General features: G+C 53.3%; 1 protein-coding gene across 6 annotated transcripts in view; it reads left to right on the top strand.

The window, feature by feature from the left end:
• SEPTIN9 (septin 9) overlaps window positions 1–12,262 on the top strand; it is a 231,766-nt gene extending 219,504 nt beyond the window's left edge. For all 6 annotated transcript variants that reach the window (XM_067547656.1, XM_067547657.1, XM_067547659.1 and 3 more), the window contains 4 exons: window positions 2,163–2,258; window positions 3,917–4,013; window positions 7,207–7,258; window positions 9,400–12,262. In XM_067547656.1, the coding sequence (XP_067403757.1) occupies window positions 2,163–2,258; window positions 3,917–4,013; window positions 7,207–7,258; window positions 9,400–9,535 (381 nt within the window). In that variant the 3' untranslated portion in view covers window positions 9,536–12,262. The remainder of the gene's footprint in view (window positions 1–2,162; window positions 2,259–3,916; window positions 4,014–7,206; window positions 7,259–9,399) is intronic.
• The last annotated feature ends 1,671 nt before the right edge of the window (window positions 12,263–13,933 follow it).

Here is a 13,933-nt window from a genome sequence, read left to right as displayed (position 1 = left end):
CCCCATCTGCATTAGGTGGCCATAGTGTATTGAAGTTGATTTAGCTGGACCTGCCTTTAAACTGCTTTCTGGCCCAGTATCATTTAGTGGTGATGAAGCATAACCCCCAGACTCAGAGGCTGTGTCATCCCCAGTCAGATCTCTGCAGGTCTGGCTTCTGGTCTCGCTTGGGCAAAGGTAATTCCCATGGGTTGGGTTATTCCTGATTTACACCAGTGTTCTGTTAACTTACACCAAAGTGGAGTCCAAAGACCTGCACAGTTGTTGCTTCCCACATTAAAACCAAGTGTGCCCCTGAAACCGCAGCCTGTCTTTCCTGGTGTTATGTGACCCTCTCCCCCGACCAGAGCATGCTCTCGGGTGGGGAGGTTTGTTGGAGTGGGTGTTTCTGGCGGGGTGAGGGTGTTGGTTCCCTTCCCCTGAAGTGCAGGGCTGATCTGGAGCCAGTGCCAGCCCCATGCCACTAGCACCATTCAGACTTGGATTCAAACGTGGGTTTTCTTCAAGGCAAACGGCACCTCTTTGTGTTCTGGTGCTGGTGGGATCTGAATCTCCCTCCAGGCACCTGGTTTCGATGTGCGTCTCGTGCATGCACAAAAGTGAGATGTTGGCAGCTCTGTGGTGCGTGGCCCAGCATGCTGTGCAGCCCCGTGTGTCGTGTTGCTAATCTCGTGTACATGAGAGGATTCAGGAGCTTGAAAATCCCTGACCCTGAGGCCCAGTTGGATTCAGGAGCTGAAGATGTGCCCTTCTCCCTGGATGAGCTGTGCAATGCCAGTGCTTGATTTAAACCTGACAGATCTGGCCTAACATACCATGCTCCTGTCTGGGTAGGATGCTCGGCCCTTTTGGCCTAGGGTTGGAGGCGGGAACGGCCTCCCTGTTGAAGGAGCCGCAGGCTGCCATCTGCTCACGGCAGTGACATCTCTGCCTCTGGATCTGGGTGGCTGAGGAGCGTGGGGCAGGGGAGAAAGAGTGGCTTCCCCAACTTCGGTGTGTCTCAGACACAGCACGTCCCAGGCGCCGAAGTGAGGCTCCCTCAGAGCAAGTCTTTTGTGAGATGGTTTGTTGTCAACTGAAATGTGTTTCTGAGACCCTGTTCTGGACCAGTCCCTGCAGCGTGGGTGTCACCACTCCACTGTGTGTGTCGGCGCGGCCTGCCTCTGTCCTGTGAGTGTTCACCTGTGCAGGGTCCATCAGTGTAACCACTGATGAGTGTACGTGGGTCCTGCTCTGGGCTGGATCCCCAGAGGATGCGAGTCTGTTACGCTGCCCAGCTACTGAGCGTGACCCTCAAGTGTCTACACTTTGAGCCTCTGGCTCAGCCTGCAAACCTATCAGCCAGGATGGCGGCTGTTGAAGAAGCCAGTCCCATTTAGCAGCTTGGTTTTCTCCTCAGCTGGACAGAGGCGTGTTGTTCCTGTCCTTCCTCCATCTTCCGTTCTCACTTGTTGCCAGTTGCAGTGCCTACCTGAAAGGATATTACAGAGGGTCTCGGATAGAAGAGCAAGTTTGTGCATCTCCAGTTCACTGAGCTGTGTGTGTTCCTCCCCCACATGACCCCTCTCAGTATATGCGGCACCAGATATCTGGCTCCTCTTCCAGGGACCATGAGCAAGACAAAAATACCAGAAAGTGACTTGCTAACTTACTCTGGGGCACCCAAACTTTGCCCACTTGCAGGTCTCATCGGCATGTGCCTGGGAGCCTCAGTCCCCATGACTTGCTGCCCAGGGTGCAGGCTGTCACTGCCCTTTGTCTTTGTAACACGAAGGCAGGGCCCAGCTTGCAGCGCTTCATCTAGATCTGTGTGACCTACTGCTCAGCTCAAGAGTGGACGCTAACTTGGCGGGGGGGTGGGGTGGAGTGAGGGGCTTCTAGAACTTCATGGGCCGCACTTCAGGCGCATGCTGGGTGGGTATTTAGCACCGAAACGTGCGTCGTCGTGAACTTCGGGTGAGGAGGGAGGGAAGGCAACATTGCCTGGCTTATTCCAGGCTGGGAAGGGCTTTGAGCTGCACTAAGGCCGTTCAATATTGCACAGGATGCAGCCTTGTGAAGCTTGCTGGGTAAGTTGAAGGCAGTAGCTGTGGTCATGGTGTTTCCTCTGCTGTCCTTTCTGGTGTCTAATGTGGTTTCCTTTCCATGTCCATCTTCCCCAGATCACAGCCGACCTGCTCTCCAATGGCATCGACGTGTATCCCCAGAAGGAGTTTGATGAAGACTCTGAGGACCGGCTTGTGAATGAGAAATTCAGAGTAAGTGGAAGGCCGTTTCGTCCTGTAGCGCTGTGGTCCAGGGCTCCTCGGCCTGGGTCCTACGGCTCCAAAGGCCTGTGAAGATTTTGGGGAGGGGCTCAGCCAAAGTGCCTGTATTTCCCTTCCGAAGCTGGTGCACTGTGCCTTTGTTTATGCACAAAGACTGTGCCGAGGCCTGGAGACAATATAGAAAGGGTGGGAGATTTGCTCCCAAGGGCATGAGAATTGTCTGATTTCAGCCATGCCGGCTCCATAGACTCTTCCTCGAGGCTGCGAGCTGGCTGGGTGTTTGCTGCACTTATTCTGAGTAGATAGCCTTCCTTCCTGTGGTGTGTCCCTGACACCGCTGGTCCGGTACTCGGGGAATGAGGGCCATTGCTGTTCTCAGAGGATCAAGCGAAGAGCTCCTGCTGCTGGCTTACGGGGGCTGGGCGGTGACTTGCTTCCAGATAGCGCATTAAGAATTGGCCGTTAGAGTCCAGATCCCTACATGTGACACGCTGGACCGTGCTATTCGCCCAACAAGGGCTGTGGGTGCTGGGGCAGCAATGAGCTGCATGGGCAAAGCCAGGCTGGGGAGCAGGGTCGGAAGAGGAGGGCTCTGAATGAGACGGTTTTCCAGCCCTTTGGCTTTATCATGGGCATGCTCGGTATTTTCCGCCTCTGTAGTGCGGTTGCTGGCAGCAGGGCAGCAAATCAGCCGTTAGCGATGGGCCAGCGTCCTTTTCTGTGACTCTTCCAAGCTCTGGTTCCAAGCCCTCTTGTCCTTTAAGGTGTTGCTGCCACTTGCTCCTAGGTTATGATTCTCCAAATGATTCTCCCTTGACGGCCTTTAGCAAGCGGGCAGGGCAGCACCTCTGTGCTGTGCGCTCTCGCCATGCCGGGGGCAGAGGATGCTGGTTTCCAGTTGCCGTCTGGCAGCTCTTGGGCTGGAAGCATCCTGCTCTCTGAAGAGAATTTCCCACTGGCAGCTCTGCTGGCGGTGTTGATCGGAGGCTTTAACTAGTAAGAGATAGCAGGGAGGGGCATGGCTGGGAGAGAGCAGCCGGGATAGACGTGCATTGGCGGATCTGTAGTGGTGTCCGCGGTTGGAGCAGCCAGGCGGTGCTGCGACCAACAGGGTAACACAACAGCATTCATTGGGCTGTGTGTGAGGCCCTGCCCAGCACCGGCAGAGGTCATCTGTCCCCCTCTCTGTGGTTTTCAAAAGCCCCCAGTTTTTAGTCCTAGCCACCTGCCGCGTTTCACAGCACTACCGCCAGTCTCCCAAAGTGAAGCCGGGCCCTCCTTAGGAGAGCGGCTGCTGTCGGGTTGGCCCCACACTCGGCCGTGATGTTGTCACTGGGTTTCTAGCCTCCGTTGCTGTGCTGAAGATGCATCAGCCTCACTGAAGTGCAGTAGAAATGGACAAATCCAACCTCTGGAGACATTCCCTGGAAACTCTTCAGCAAAAAAAAAAAAAAAATCCCCTCCATGGATTACTTTGGAGGATGGACCCACAGACCCAAGGGCCCGGCAGGCGAGCAGAACCTTTGAGCCACTTCCTTAATGGCTTTGCCTGCGGATTATCCTACCCAAGGCTACTCCGCCCAGTTTGGGTCACCTGCTGGTTTCCAGAGTGAAGCCATTCACCTGTGTGCTGTGCTCTGTCCCTCCAGGACATGATCCCCTTCGCAGTGGTGGGCAGTGACCAAGAATACCAAGTCAATGGGAGAAGAATTCTGGGAAGGAAAACAAAGTGGGGCACCATTGAAGGTAGGAGCTGTCTCTGTTTGCTCTCCACTCCCATGTCTGTCTTTAACATGAAGTCCAAGGGTGGTAATTGGAAGCATGTGAAATATGCGGGCTAGAGTGTGCACCACTGCCCTCTGCAGAACAGAAGTGGATCCTGCTCTCCTGGCTGTGATGGAAGTGGCCCTCGAAAGCCTCTTGACACTGGAGCGCTCAGGCCACGCATCCCAGAGCTGGTCTCTCGTGGCTGTTGGGCAGCCTGTGTGAAACGGCTCTGGCAGCTCTCCGTCTGCAGAGAAGCAGACATGGGTCAGGTTTCCTCCAGAAGGGCGCTGGGGAGATCACAGGGCTGCTATTGAAGGGGAAGCAGTGGTGTTTGATAAGTGATCGCAAGGGAGGCAGCATGGCCTAGTGGTTAAGGCACCAGGCTGGCACCCAGGAGGCCTGCGTTCTGTTTCGATCACTGCCACTGAGCTGCTGTGATCTTGGGCAAGTCACTGCCACTCGCTGAACCTCTGTTTCCCTGTCTGTTTAGACTGTTAGCTCTTCAGGGCAGGCCTAGCACAATGGAGCCTGATCGCCGTTGGGGCCAGGGAAGATGCTGCTGTAACACACACAAGTGCTCCCCCTCCTACACTTCCCCACATGGCTTTGAAATATTTCTGACTCTGGTGCACGTTCCAAGCTCCCTCACCCCTCTTGCCCTTCCCTCTGTGCCCCGCAGTCCTTTTCCACCGCTGCCCGGCAGTGTCGGAGGTGGGCGGGGTCTGAAGAATCTCGGGGGTCAGAGCAGGGTTATTCCTGACTCCTTTCCGTGTTCTCACGACCACCTGTTAGGAGGGGAGGAATCTGCACTGCTCCCGCTGTTTCCCTTTCTGCTGTCTCCCTTCTCTCCCCTCTTCTGCTCTGATGCCAGCATCTTTTTGTGTCCAACAAATGCCCCCAAAGGAGGGGCCTGACTGCAGGAGTGTGGGGCCATGCGAGCAAAGGGATTAATTTAACAGGCTCTTAGAAATCGCGGTTTCCCTTGTCTGCAGCCATTGCTGGTGCAGTTGAGCCTGGGAATCTGTAGTCCAAGGTGACCCAAAACTGTTCGCTGCTTTCTGATGGAGAAAGACGGGAAGGGAGAGGGATTCCACATGCATTTTCCAGCCGAATCCTCTCATCTGCCCGGGAGGAGGGCGTGGTGACCCCAGAACTAGGGAGTGAGGATGATCTTGCAAGAGTCATTTTGGTCAGTCCTTTGTTTAACAGCAAGGGCTGACGCACACTATGGAGAAAGCATTCACCCCCTCTATCCCTGCACGGTGCTACAGCTCACCACTCCCAGCTCTGAGGCCTTCCAGTGGTTCTGCAGGGAAGACCAGACTGGACACGCCTGCTATCGCCAAGGAGGACAGTGCTATAGCCACTGTGCTCAGATGGCTTAAAGGAGCATCTGGCGCTTTCTGTGCCCCCCAGAATATTCCTAATCCACCCTCCCCCAGCCCCTACCCAGCAGGGGCTGGGAATGGGGGATATGGAGTGGGGATATCTTTTGCCTCTCTGAAAATGCTGGGATCAAGTTGAATGGGGAGGAAGGGGCCTTCTTCCCAGCCTGTCTCTCCTGCCCATCCCGCCGGTGCCCGCTGGGGGCACACAGCCCTTTCTTCATTGTGTCGCTTTGTGAAAGGGCCCACAGATGGCCACGTCCAGCTCCTCAGGCCCTGCCTATCTTGCATCTGGAATGGCCCCTCCATGCGCACCAAGGCACGCCTCAGCTGCTGCAGGAGCCTGAAACCAGAGTGCTGGCTGCCTGCGGGGTGTCTGGCTGCAGATGGCCTCAGCCGCTGGGCCGCAGGAATAGTCCTTCTATCCGGGACACTCGCGGGGTCTGTTCCTCCTTTTTCCCCACCACATGCTGCACCTCTCTCTCTTCCTCTTCTTCCCCTCGGCTTTCCTCCTCTTTTCTCCCTTCTTTCCTTTCACAGCCAGTCTCAAGCCACCATTTCACTTGGGAAGCATTCCTCTAACGGTGCGACACGGTCTCTGCTCCGCTCTCCTTCCTTTCATAGCTTTTTCACAATCCTTTTTTATAGCAATCCTATTCTGAGTAAGTGCTTAACAAAGATGCCAAAGAAACCCATCTTATTTCAAACCCTCTGATGCCCTCTTGTGGCCTCTTCTTGGTAACTCTCAAGGGCTGGCAGTGCTGGTCCTGGGCTGGTGTGTAAGAAATGCTGTTCATCCTTCAGGTGTGTGGTGTCTGCCTTCAATATAGGCAGACTCAAGGGCCCAATATTTGCCATTGCTTAGGGTGCAGGAATAGTGCTGTTAATCTGCTTGCTGTTTGAGGATCACATTCAGCCGTGTGGAAAGCAAACGAGAAGACACTTTCCTTGTCCCAGGGAGTTGTCCCTCTGAATTAGACCGACAGCCCAGTTCAAACACACAGGGGACTGAGAGCAGGACAGAGGTTGATCAGACAGCGCTGTGATTTAAAAAAAAAAAAAAAGAAAAGAAAAGTCTTTCTCTCCACATAGGTTTTAATCAGAACAGTCCCGATAGCAGATCACGTCATTCCAGAGCCGTAAGACACAACTGGGGGGAGAGAGGGACTAAGGCACAGAGATTTGCCCCAGGTTCCACAGGACGTCTGTGGCAAAGTTAGAATTTGAACCCAGATCTCCTGAGTCAGTCGAGCGCCTTAATCACAAAAGCATTCTTCCCTTCGCCTTTCCGGTTACCCCAGGCTGTCCTGAGAGACACTTCACTTGAAACAGGTTCGTTGTTTGTGGGGAGTCAGTTGCTGTCCTTTGTCTCAGCAACGCAGAGAGGTGGTAATAAGATTACACTGGGGGTGTTAACTCCAGCAGCAAGCGAGCATGAGCAGAGAAAAGAGACCTGAAAGCTCTTCCGGCCTTTTGCCAGCTGTTCATTAGGCAGGTAACCGCTCATGAGGCCTCTCTGTAAATATCCTGGCTTACCATGGAAAAGAGGCTTTTGAACTCATGACAGGCAAACATAGATTTGAAGCCTGTGGAATCCCACAGCCTAGGGACCCTTCCGCTGGGCTGAAGCCCCTGCTCCAGGCTAAGGAGCAAGCCCACCGTGTACTGGCGTTAGTTCTGAAAGAAAAGGCAGAGTCCCGCTGGTCCTGAAATTGCTGCCTTGCTCAGGAAACGTGGCTGTGTTGTGGGCTGCGTCCTAACAGTTTGCCTCTTCTCCTCCTCTCCAGTTGAGAATACGACACACTGTGAGTTTGCTTATCTGCGGGATCTCCTGATCAGGTCGGTATAACTGCTCTGGGGTGAGAGAGAGACTCCCTTGTTGTGTCAGTCTCGCTTCTGTCAGCAGGTGGCATCAAAGGAAGGGCAGAGCTCAGCCGTGCTTGCACGAGCTGCTTTATCTCCTCTGCCCTTGCTTCTTGCAGATCGCAGCAGCAACAGCCCTAGAACGTGCTCTGGGGGCTACTCGTGAGCTGGCCAACTGCAGAGCTTAAGGAGCAGGGAGTGGGAAGGGAGCCCTGCTGTCAGACTAGCGGTTCCCAGGAACCCACGATAGAGGCATCCCAAAGATGGCTTTGGGCCCGGTGTCTCCTCTATCACCGTGCCAGCTGGCCATTGCCACAGTTCACCTCCATGTCCCCCAGTGGGCTGCTGTAGCACTGGCTCATACTAGAGAGTAGGATCCCAGATGTGGTTCCCTCTCCTGGCAACGGTGATGCTATCAACCCCATTTAAAGCCTTCTGAAGAGTAGCCCAAGCATAATTTTTTTCAGGCCCAGTACAAACTTGTAACACAGGCCCCCTCCCACACACACACCCATGGGGGTTGCAGCCTGGGCCAGGGCCTCCGAGCCCTGGTAAAGTGTACCCTTCCCCCTTCCCACCCCCCAACTCCCCATGTGGGGGTTCTGTAGCCACCTCCAGGCCTAAAACTTCCTGCACAAATGAGACTAGTCCCTGAAGTCACACAAGCTCAGGAAAAGCGATAAGGGGCATTGGACCTGATGTATCGTGGCTGCAGTTGATCGCCAGCTGAGATCTGGGGGAAATTTCCCCTCATGACATGTGGGTTATAGGAGTGTCGGGCCTGTCTCTGAAGCCCTTCGCACTGATCACTGTCAGAGAGGTTACGCTGGAGTCCACACTCAGCTCCTGGGTGAAAGACAGAATTGACACGCAGCCTGACTTTGAGACTGGCCCAGCCTGCTTGCCGAAGGCTTTTGGAGTCTGAGTCACGCAGCTCACAGAAGTGTCTCAGAGACGACTGACGGGCTGAGAACAGGCTTGTTGGTTGCAGAGTTGTCAGTGAGGGCCCTATGAGCACCCCTCGGGGAGAGAAAGCGGTGGTGTCGCTCTGTCTGTTCCCTGCCAACATGGGCTGCTTCTCTGGGTGTACACCACCACTCCCCATAAGCCCCTCTCGGTCATCAACCCTGAGGTACAGGCTTTTCCCCACCCCTGAAAATAGCATGCCGGGCTCAATGGCCACTCCCATGAGCCAGGCTAGATCTGCAGGCCACCTTCCCTCTAATGGCAATCCCATGGCCCAGCCCTTCCTCACCATGGATCACCTCACTGGCCTCCAGCAGGGAGTCGAGAGAGGCAGCAGAGACTGGAGCTGTGCATGTTGCCACCTGCCTCTCCCACTGAGTAACTGCTCCCCTAGGGGAATGCATGGCCAAGCAGCCCTTGTTAACCTCACTCTGGAGTGGGGGGAGACTATCAAAGTCAAAGTTCCCTCAAGCTCATGGCTCAGGCTGATGTGGTTACGGCCTGTTGCTTTCCTAGCCCACGACACAGGAGCGATGTGTCCAACATCACATCCGACCGCCTTTGACTGCCCTCAGCCAATGGGTCAGGTACCCATTTTGGGGCCTTCTGAATTGGAGGTGGCTTTTGCATGAGATTGAGCAAGACTCGAACTCATGACCTGCAGGATTATAGGTGAATGTCTTAACCACTCCACCCCTGCACCTCAGGGGGAAGGGGGGTATATGCAGCGGTTATAGGGTGAAAAAGGCTGTGCTCTTCCAAAACCTGCCTACACGGTGAGCTCTGGCCATTGGAGATGCTCTGCCTACTTGCAGTAGAGCATGCAGTGGGTCCAAATGTGATCCTTTGGGCCAGGCTGCCCATAGCGGGGACCACACGCGTCTGTGTGCCTCCCCTTGGGGCAGTTTGAATGAACGAGGGCAGTTGGCATCTCTCAGGGCTATTGTTCAACTGCATCAGCTGCGGGGGGTCAGGTTCCCTCAGTAACCAGAAAGGCTGGAGAACGGACTCCTTGAAATGGCAGGGCCGGAGGTGGCAGCGTGGGAGAGCGGGTGGTGGACTCTGCTGCTGTGAAAGCCCGCTGGGGGTCGGGGAAGGACACGTGTCCGTGCACAGAGATCTAATTGAACGGGCTCCTCTGCTTCCCTCAGGACACACATGCAGAACATCAAGGACATTACCAGCAGCATCCACTTTGAAGCCTACAGAGTGAAGCGGCTGAACGAGGACCGGAGCGCGCTCTCCAACGGCGTGGCCGACAAGGAGCTGGCAGCCAACGAGATGTGACAGCCTCGCTCTGTCGCCGGGACCTAACGCGCTCGCGCGCTCATTTCTCCCCCCACCCCCTCCCTTTTATTTTGATATAATTCTTCTGCCGCTGCCACCGTCCCCCCCCCCACATTGTCGCTGTTAACTGACCAAATATCCCGATGCCATGTCTATTGTGAGGCGCGTGGTGACCGCCAGTCCCCTGGCGCTGTCCACCTCGCGGCACAGGGGTTCCGTTCTCAGCTCCCGTTGGGTGTAGCGAGGGGCGGCTGGGTGAGTTGGGCATGATGGCGAGGAAGGGGAGTGGGGAGATGACAGCCCCAAGTAGAAGTCCGTCTCTATTTATTCTCTAACGAGCCCAAAGCGTAACCCCTGGGGAGGTGGAAGAGCCCCCTCCTTGTGAAGGCCTGCTCCAACTCCCACCCAAAGCCATGAAAAGACTCCACCTGGCTTCCCCAGGAGCTGAATCGGGCCCCGAGGGTTGCTTTGTAGTGAAATCCAAGCCATTAAGTGGAGGGGGAGGGGGTGAGTCTCCCCCTTCTTGCTCATTCAAGCTGATCATGAAGTGAATCTGATTTCTCTCTCCTCCGTGTGGTGAAACAGCACCATGGAGTGAGGCCAGAGACCGCCTCAGAGAAGGGGCGGCCTGCCCTCCTTGCTGCCACTCATCATGTCTGTAAAGATCATTGGAAACCGGGTGGCTTTGCCAAGTGCCCTGCGTCCCTTGGCTCTTTTATTTTCTTCTCCGTCCATTGAAGGCAAGGCTTTCTCTAAGTGACTGTGGCCTTCAAAAGTGAGGTGCGGGGCTGTGGCTGGATAGGAAAGGTGATCGCAAATTGACCTCTGCCTCCTTTCCACTATCCCCAGCCCTTTGTGCCTAGCCAATCCACTCTTCCCCATCCCTGTCACCTACCTACATGCAATAAGACAGGAATGCTATGAGGTGACTGACCGATCTCTACATCACAGCCTGCTCTGAGAAAAGTGCCTTTGAATTCAGTTGCCATGCAATAGCTAGTTTGTCCGGGCAGCCTGGCAAATTCCTATCCAGATATTGACTTCAGAGATTCTTCTTCCCAGCTTTTCCCCATCACTTAGTACTTGGACCATACCTATGGCTGGTTTCCTGGGAACACTTGTGTATTTATTTTTAATTCACTGTCTTTGTTGAAGGCTCAGAGTATGTTTGGGTGTGAAAGGGGCTGAGAACAGAACCATCTCTGCAAAACAAGGGCAGGAGGCCGGAATTCTTTGTACTGTGAGACTTGTATATTTTATTAAGTTTTAAATAAGCCGGAGGAGGCTGTTGGATTGATCTGGTTTATTCCTTCACCTGTGCAACTCATATGTATGTAACCAGTTCCTTAATATGGCTAATGCTCCCTCTAAACCATGTGCACACAATTAGAGTGAGCCCCGCATGCCACACGCATGTTAGAAGCCTTCAGCTATAAGGAAGGCTAGGCTGGTGTCTCACGAGAGTTTTGTAGTATAGGGTCTTTGATCCCCAATGTAGTCGGTTGACTTAGATTAGCTACCGTAAATGCCTCGTGTGCTTAAATGAAATTCCATGCCAGGGGCCAATCCAACAGAGACTAAACCCCACGTGTGCAACTTGATCTCGGAGCAGAGATCTGCAGCCCTGCCTGCCCCAACTCTCTGCCTTCTCTGTCTGTCTAAAAACCCAGCCCCAAGAGAAATTCCGGTGCCTGCCCAACATCACTTCTCTGACCCCATTTTATACCTCTGACAGGTATAAGACTGTGCCCAGATTGTCTCCTTGTGGTGCTTCCACAAAATGGCAAGGGTGTCCCAACTTTCAGCCTCATGGAGACGTCTGCAGAGCCCACTGGAGTCCCCTTCAGGGTGGCACCAGTGGCATGTTTACAGGCGGTGAGAAGACGTTTGAAGAGGGATGCTTTCTCCCCCTGATTCAGAGGCCCGCATGCTCTTCTGCATCAGTGGAGCGTATGCAGACTGCTGCTCCAACACATCACACTTCTCAGACCCAGCTAGAGATGCTGCTCAGGGCTGCATCCCTCCATGCCATTTCCAACGGTCTGATTATCCATGCCAGGCCAGTGAAATGAACCCATTGCAGGTGGCATTGCATCTAACGGCCCAATCCTGCATGCTAGCAGAGGCAAGTGGCATCTTGCAAGATCACCCCCTTCATGCCTGCATGGGCAGATGTTCTATACTGGTGGGTTATGGGACACTTGAATGTGTAGGTGCAGGTGTGTTTCCATTGCAGGTAAAATCTGTGCTCCTCTTTAACTCTGTTCACCCTCCTCCCCCAGGAAAAAAGTAGGAATTTTTACTGAGCTGTGTTAAATTGAGGAAAATTAATGTACTTGCTGACTTGCTATAATTTAGCAAAAACCAAATAGTGTGTATTAACTGAAAAAAGTATGTATTTCAAGTGTTTAAAGAGACTATTAAAGGGGAGGGTAGAAAGTCTTTTCTGTGTGGTGCACTTCTGCGAATATCACCATCTTAAACTCTTTTCCTTGTCAGTATCTCAAGCTGGGCCAAGCAAGACATGCCGCTTTCTCCTTTGTAATCTAATTTTTGAAAAAATGTTTAAAAAAAAAAAATTAAAAAAAATAAAATCCATCCAGATCTATTAAATAAGGCCTTTTGGGTGTTATATGCATTATGACAAATTTAGTCCTTTTTTGTATAAATAATAGTGTTTAATATGTATTTCCCAAAATAAATGTTTCAAATGCAAATGGAAAGAGACTTACTTGGAAATGTTTGGTTTTTTCCAGAGCCATGTGACCTCAAGAAGGTTACTCATGCGTCAGATCTTTTACTGTATAGGGGCATTTCTTAAAGTCCCCACACGGGCAAACCCAGGGGCTGCAGGTAGAGGTGTTAGAGTCTCTGATTTGCTGCGGTTCCAGTGACACCATGCTGTGCTCTTAGGGGGTGCCACTTTTGGATAAGAGAAAAGAGGTTCTGTTGCTAATAAAGATCCCTCTGGTTTTTTCCCACAATAGTAAGGATATTGGGCCAGATTTGAGAAAAGTGGAGATGTTTGGTGCTGAGGAGCCTCAAAAATCTGGACAGGCAGCCCCAGCCTCCTAGCCAAATTCTAATGTGTGACCGACCAAGGCCTGTAATGTTTCATTCAGCTATGGTATTCCTATTCCTGTTGCTGGTGCTGTTCTAACACGGTACATTTCGCTTGCGGTAACACCAGGAGCATTTAGTGGACCAACGCTCATTTTTCAAGACCTAGGAGCGTCTTTGAACATATTCAGCTTCACCACTGGCCCATCAGCTCTGTCCCGGTATGTTCAGGTGTTGGGACAGCACAGAAAACTCTTAATAGGCTAAAGGGCCCAAAGAACTGGAAGTGATCTGGAAGAAGGATCAGCTGCACTACAAACCAGAGAAGGAGAAGGGAAGGGAGCGCTAATCCAGAGCCTAGGGTAAAATAGGCTCTGGGTTTTTTTAGTCACTTTTATAGCCTCAAGGGGAAGGACTCCTACATCTGCCCTGGCTTTGTAACAGGGAAGGGGAGAATGCAGCTGGAGCTGGCTGAGATGGGAGGCTCTCTCCACCACATAACCAGCTAGGTGCTGTGACACATCCAGGAAAATGAAACCTTTAAGTACCATGCTGCTTAGACACCCTCTAGAACAGTGTGGTAGGCAGCATGGAGCCGGCAGCATGGAGCCATGCCCTCCCCACCGCAGGGGAGCTGCCCCCCGCCTCACAACCAGCCAATCAGCAGAGCAAAAAGGAAAAGAAGACACCTCATCCTAGCAGGGCAAACCAAACCAAAAGAAAACCCCAGCTCTGTTGTACTGCCTGGAAGTGAGGGGCCTGCTTGCTGGCCCGGCTGGGGGGAGGGGAGGAAGAGATGCAGGTGTCCGCACGGGCTGAAAGCAGCATAGATGTGAGGGCTCGAGGCCAGAGGAATTTCTATGCCAGTGGGCTTCAGGCAGGAGATACTCAAGGAAGAGGTTCCTGAACAGAAACTGCTCTGCAAATGAAGTGATCATGGATGGGCCCTGCCTTTTAGTCACACCATGCACTGACTAGTTTGAGTAGAGCTGTTCCCTGAGCCTCTTCTGCTGCTTGGGTTGGCGGTCGGGGCAAGGGCATTAATGGATGTTCCCCAAAGGCTGCAGCGCCAGTGGAGGAGTGAGGGTTGGTCTCAGTGAAGGATCCTGAACTCCCTTGGTGGCCAAGCTGTAGCCTGGCACCAGAGCCGGGTGGGTAGGAAAGTGACTGGCTGGAACCCTGGTGTGGGGTGTAGGACGAACAAGCCATTGGCTGTGGTCTTCAGGGGCTGGGTGGGATGGGAACGAAGCAGTTGCTGGTGAAGGAAAAAGGGGACGTAGAGACCTGCCAGCAGTAAGGTGTGCGGAGGTGGTACTGAGATGCGCCTTTCAAATGCAG

This window comes from Emydura macquarii, unplaced genomic scaffold (genome assembly GCF_026122565.2).
Source record: "Emydura macquarii macquarii isolate MOO-44397 ecotype Brisbane River unplaced genomic scaffold, CSIRO-AGI_Emac_v2 contig_1230, whole genome shotgun sequence".
NCBI lineage: Eukaryota > Metazoa > Chordata > Testudines > Chelidae > Emydura > Emydura macquarii.
This window is presented reverse-complemented; position numbering and strand designations above follow the sequence as displayed.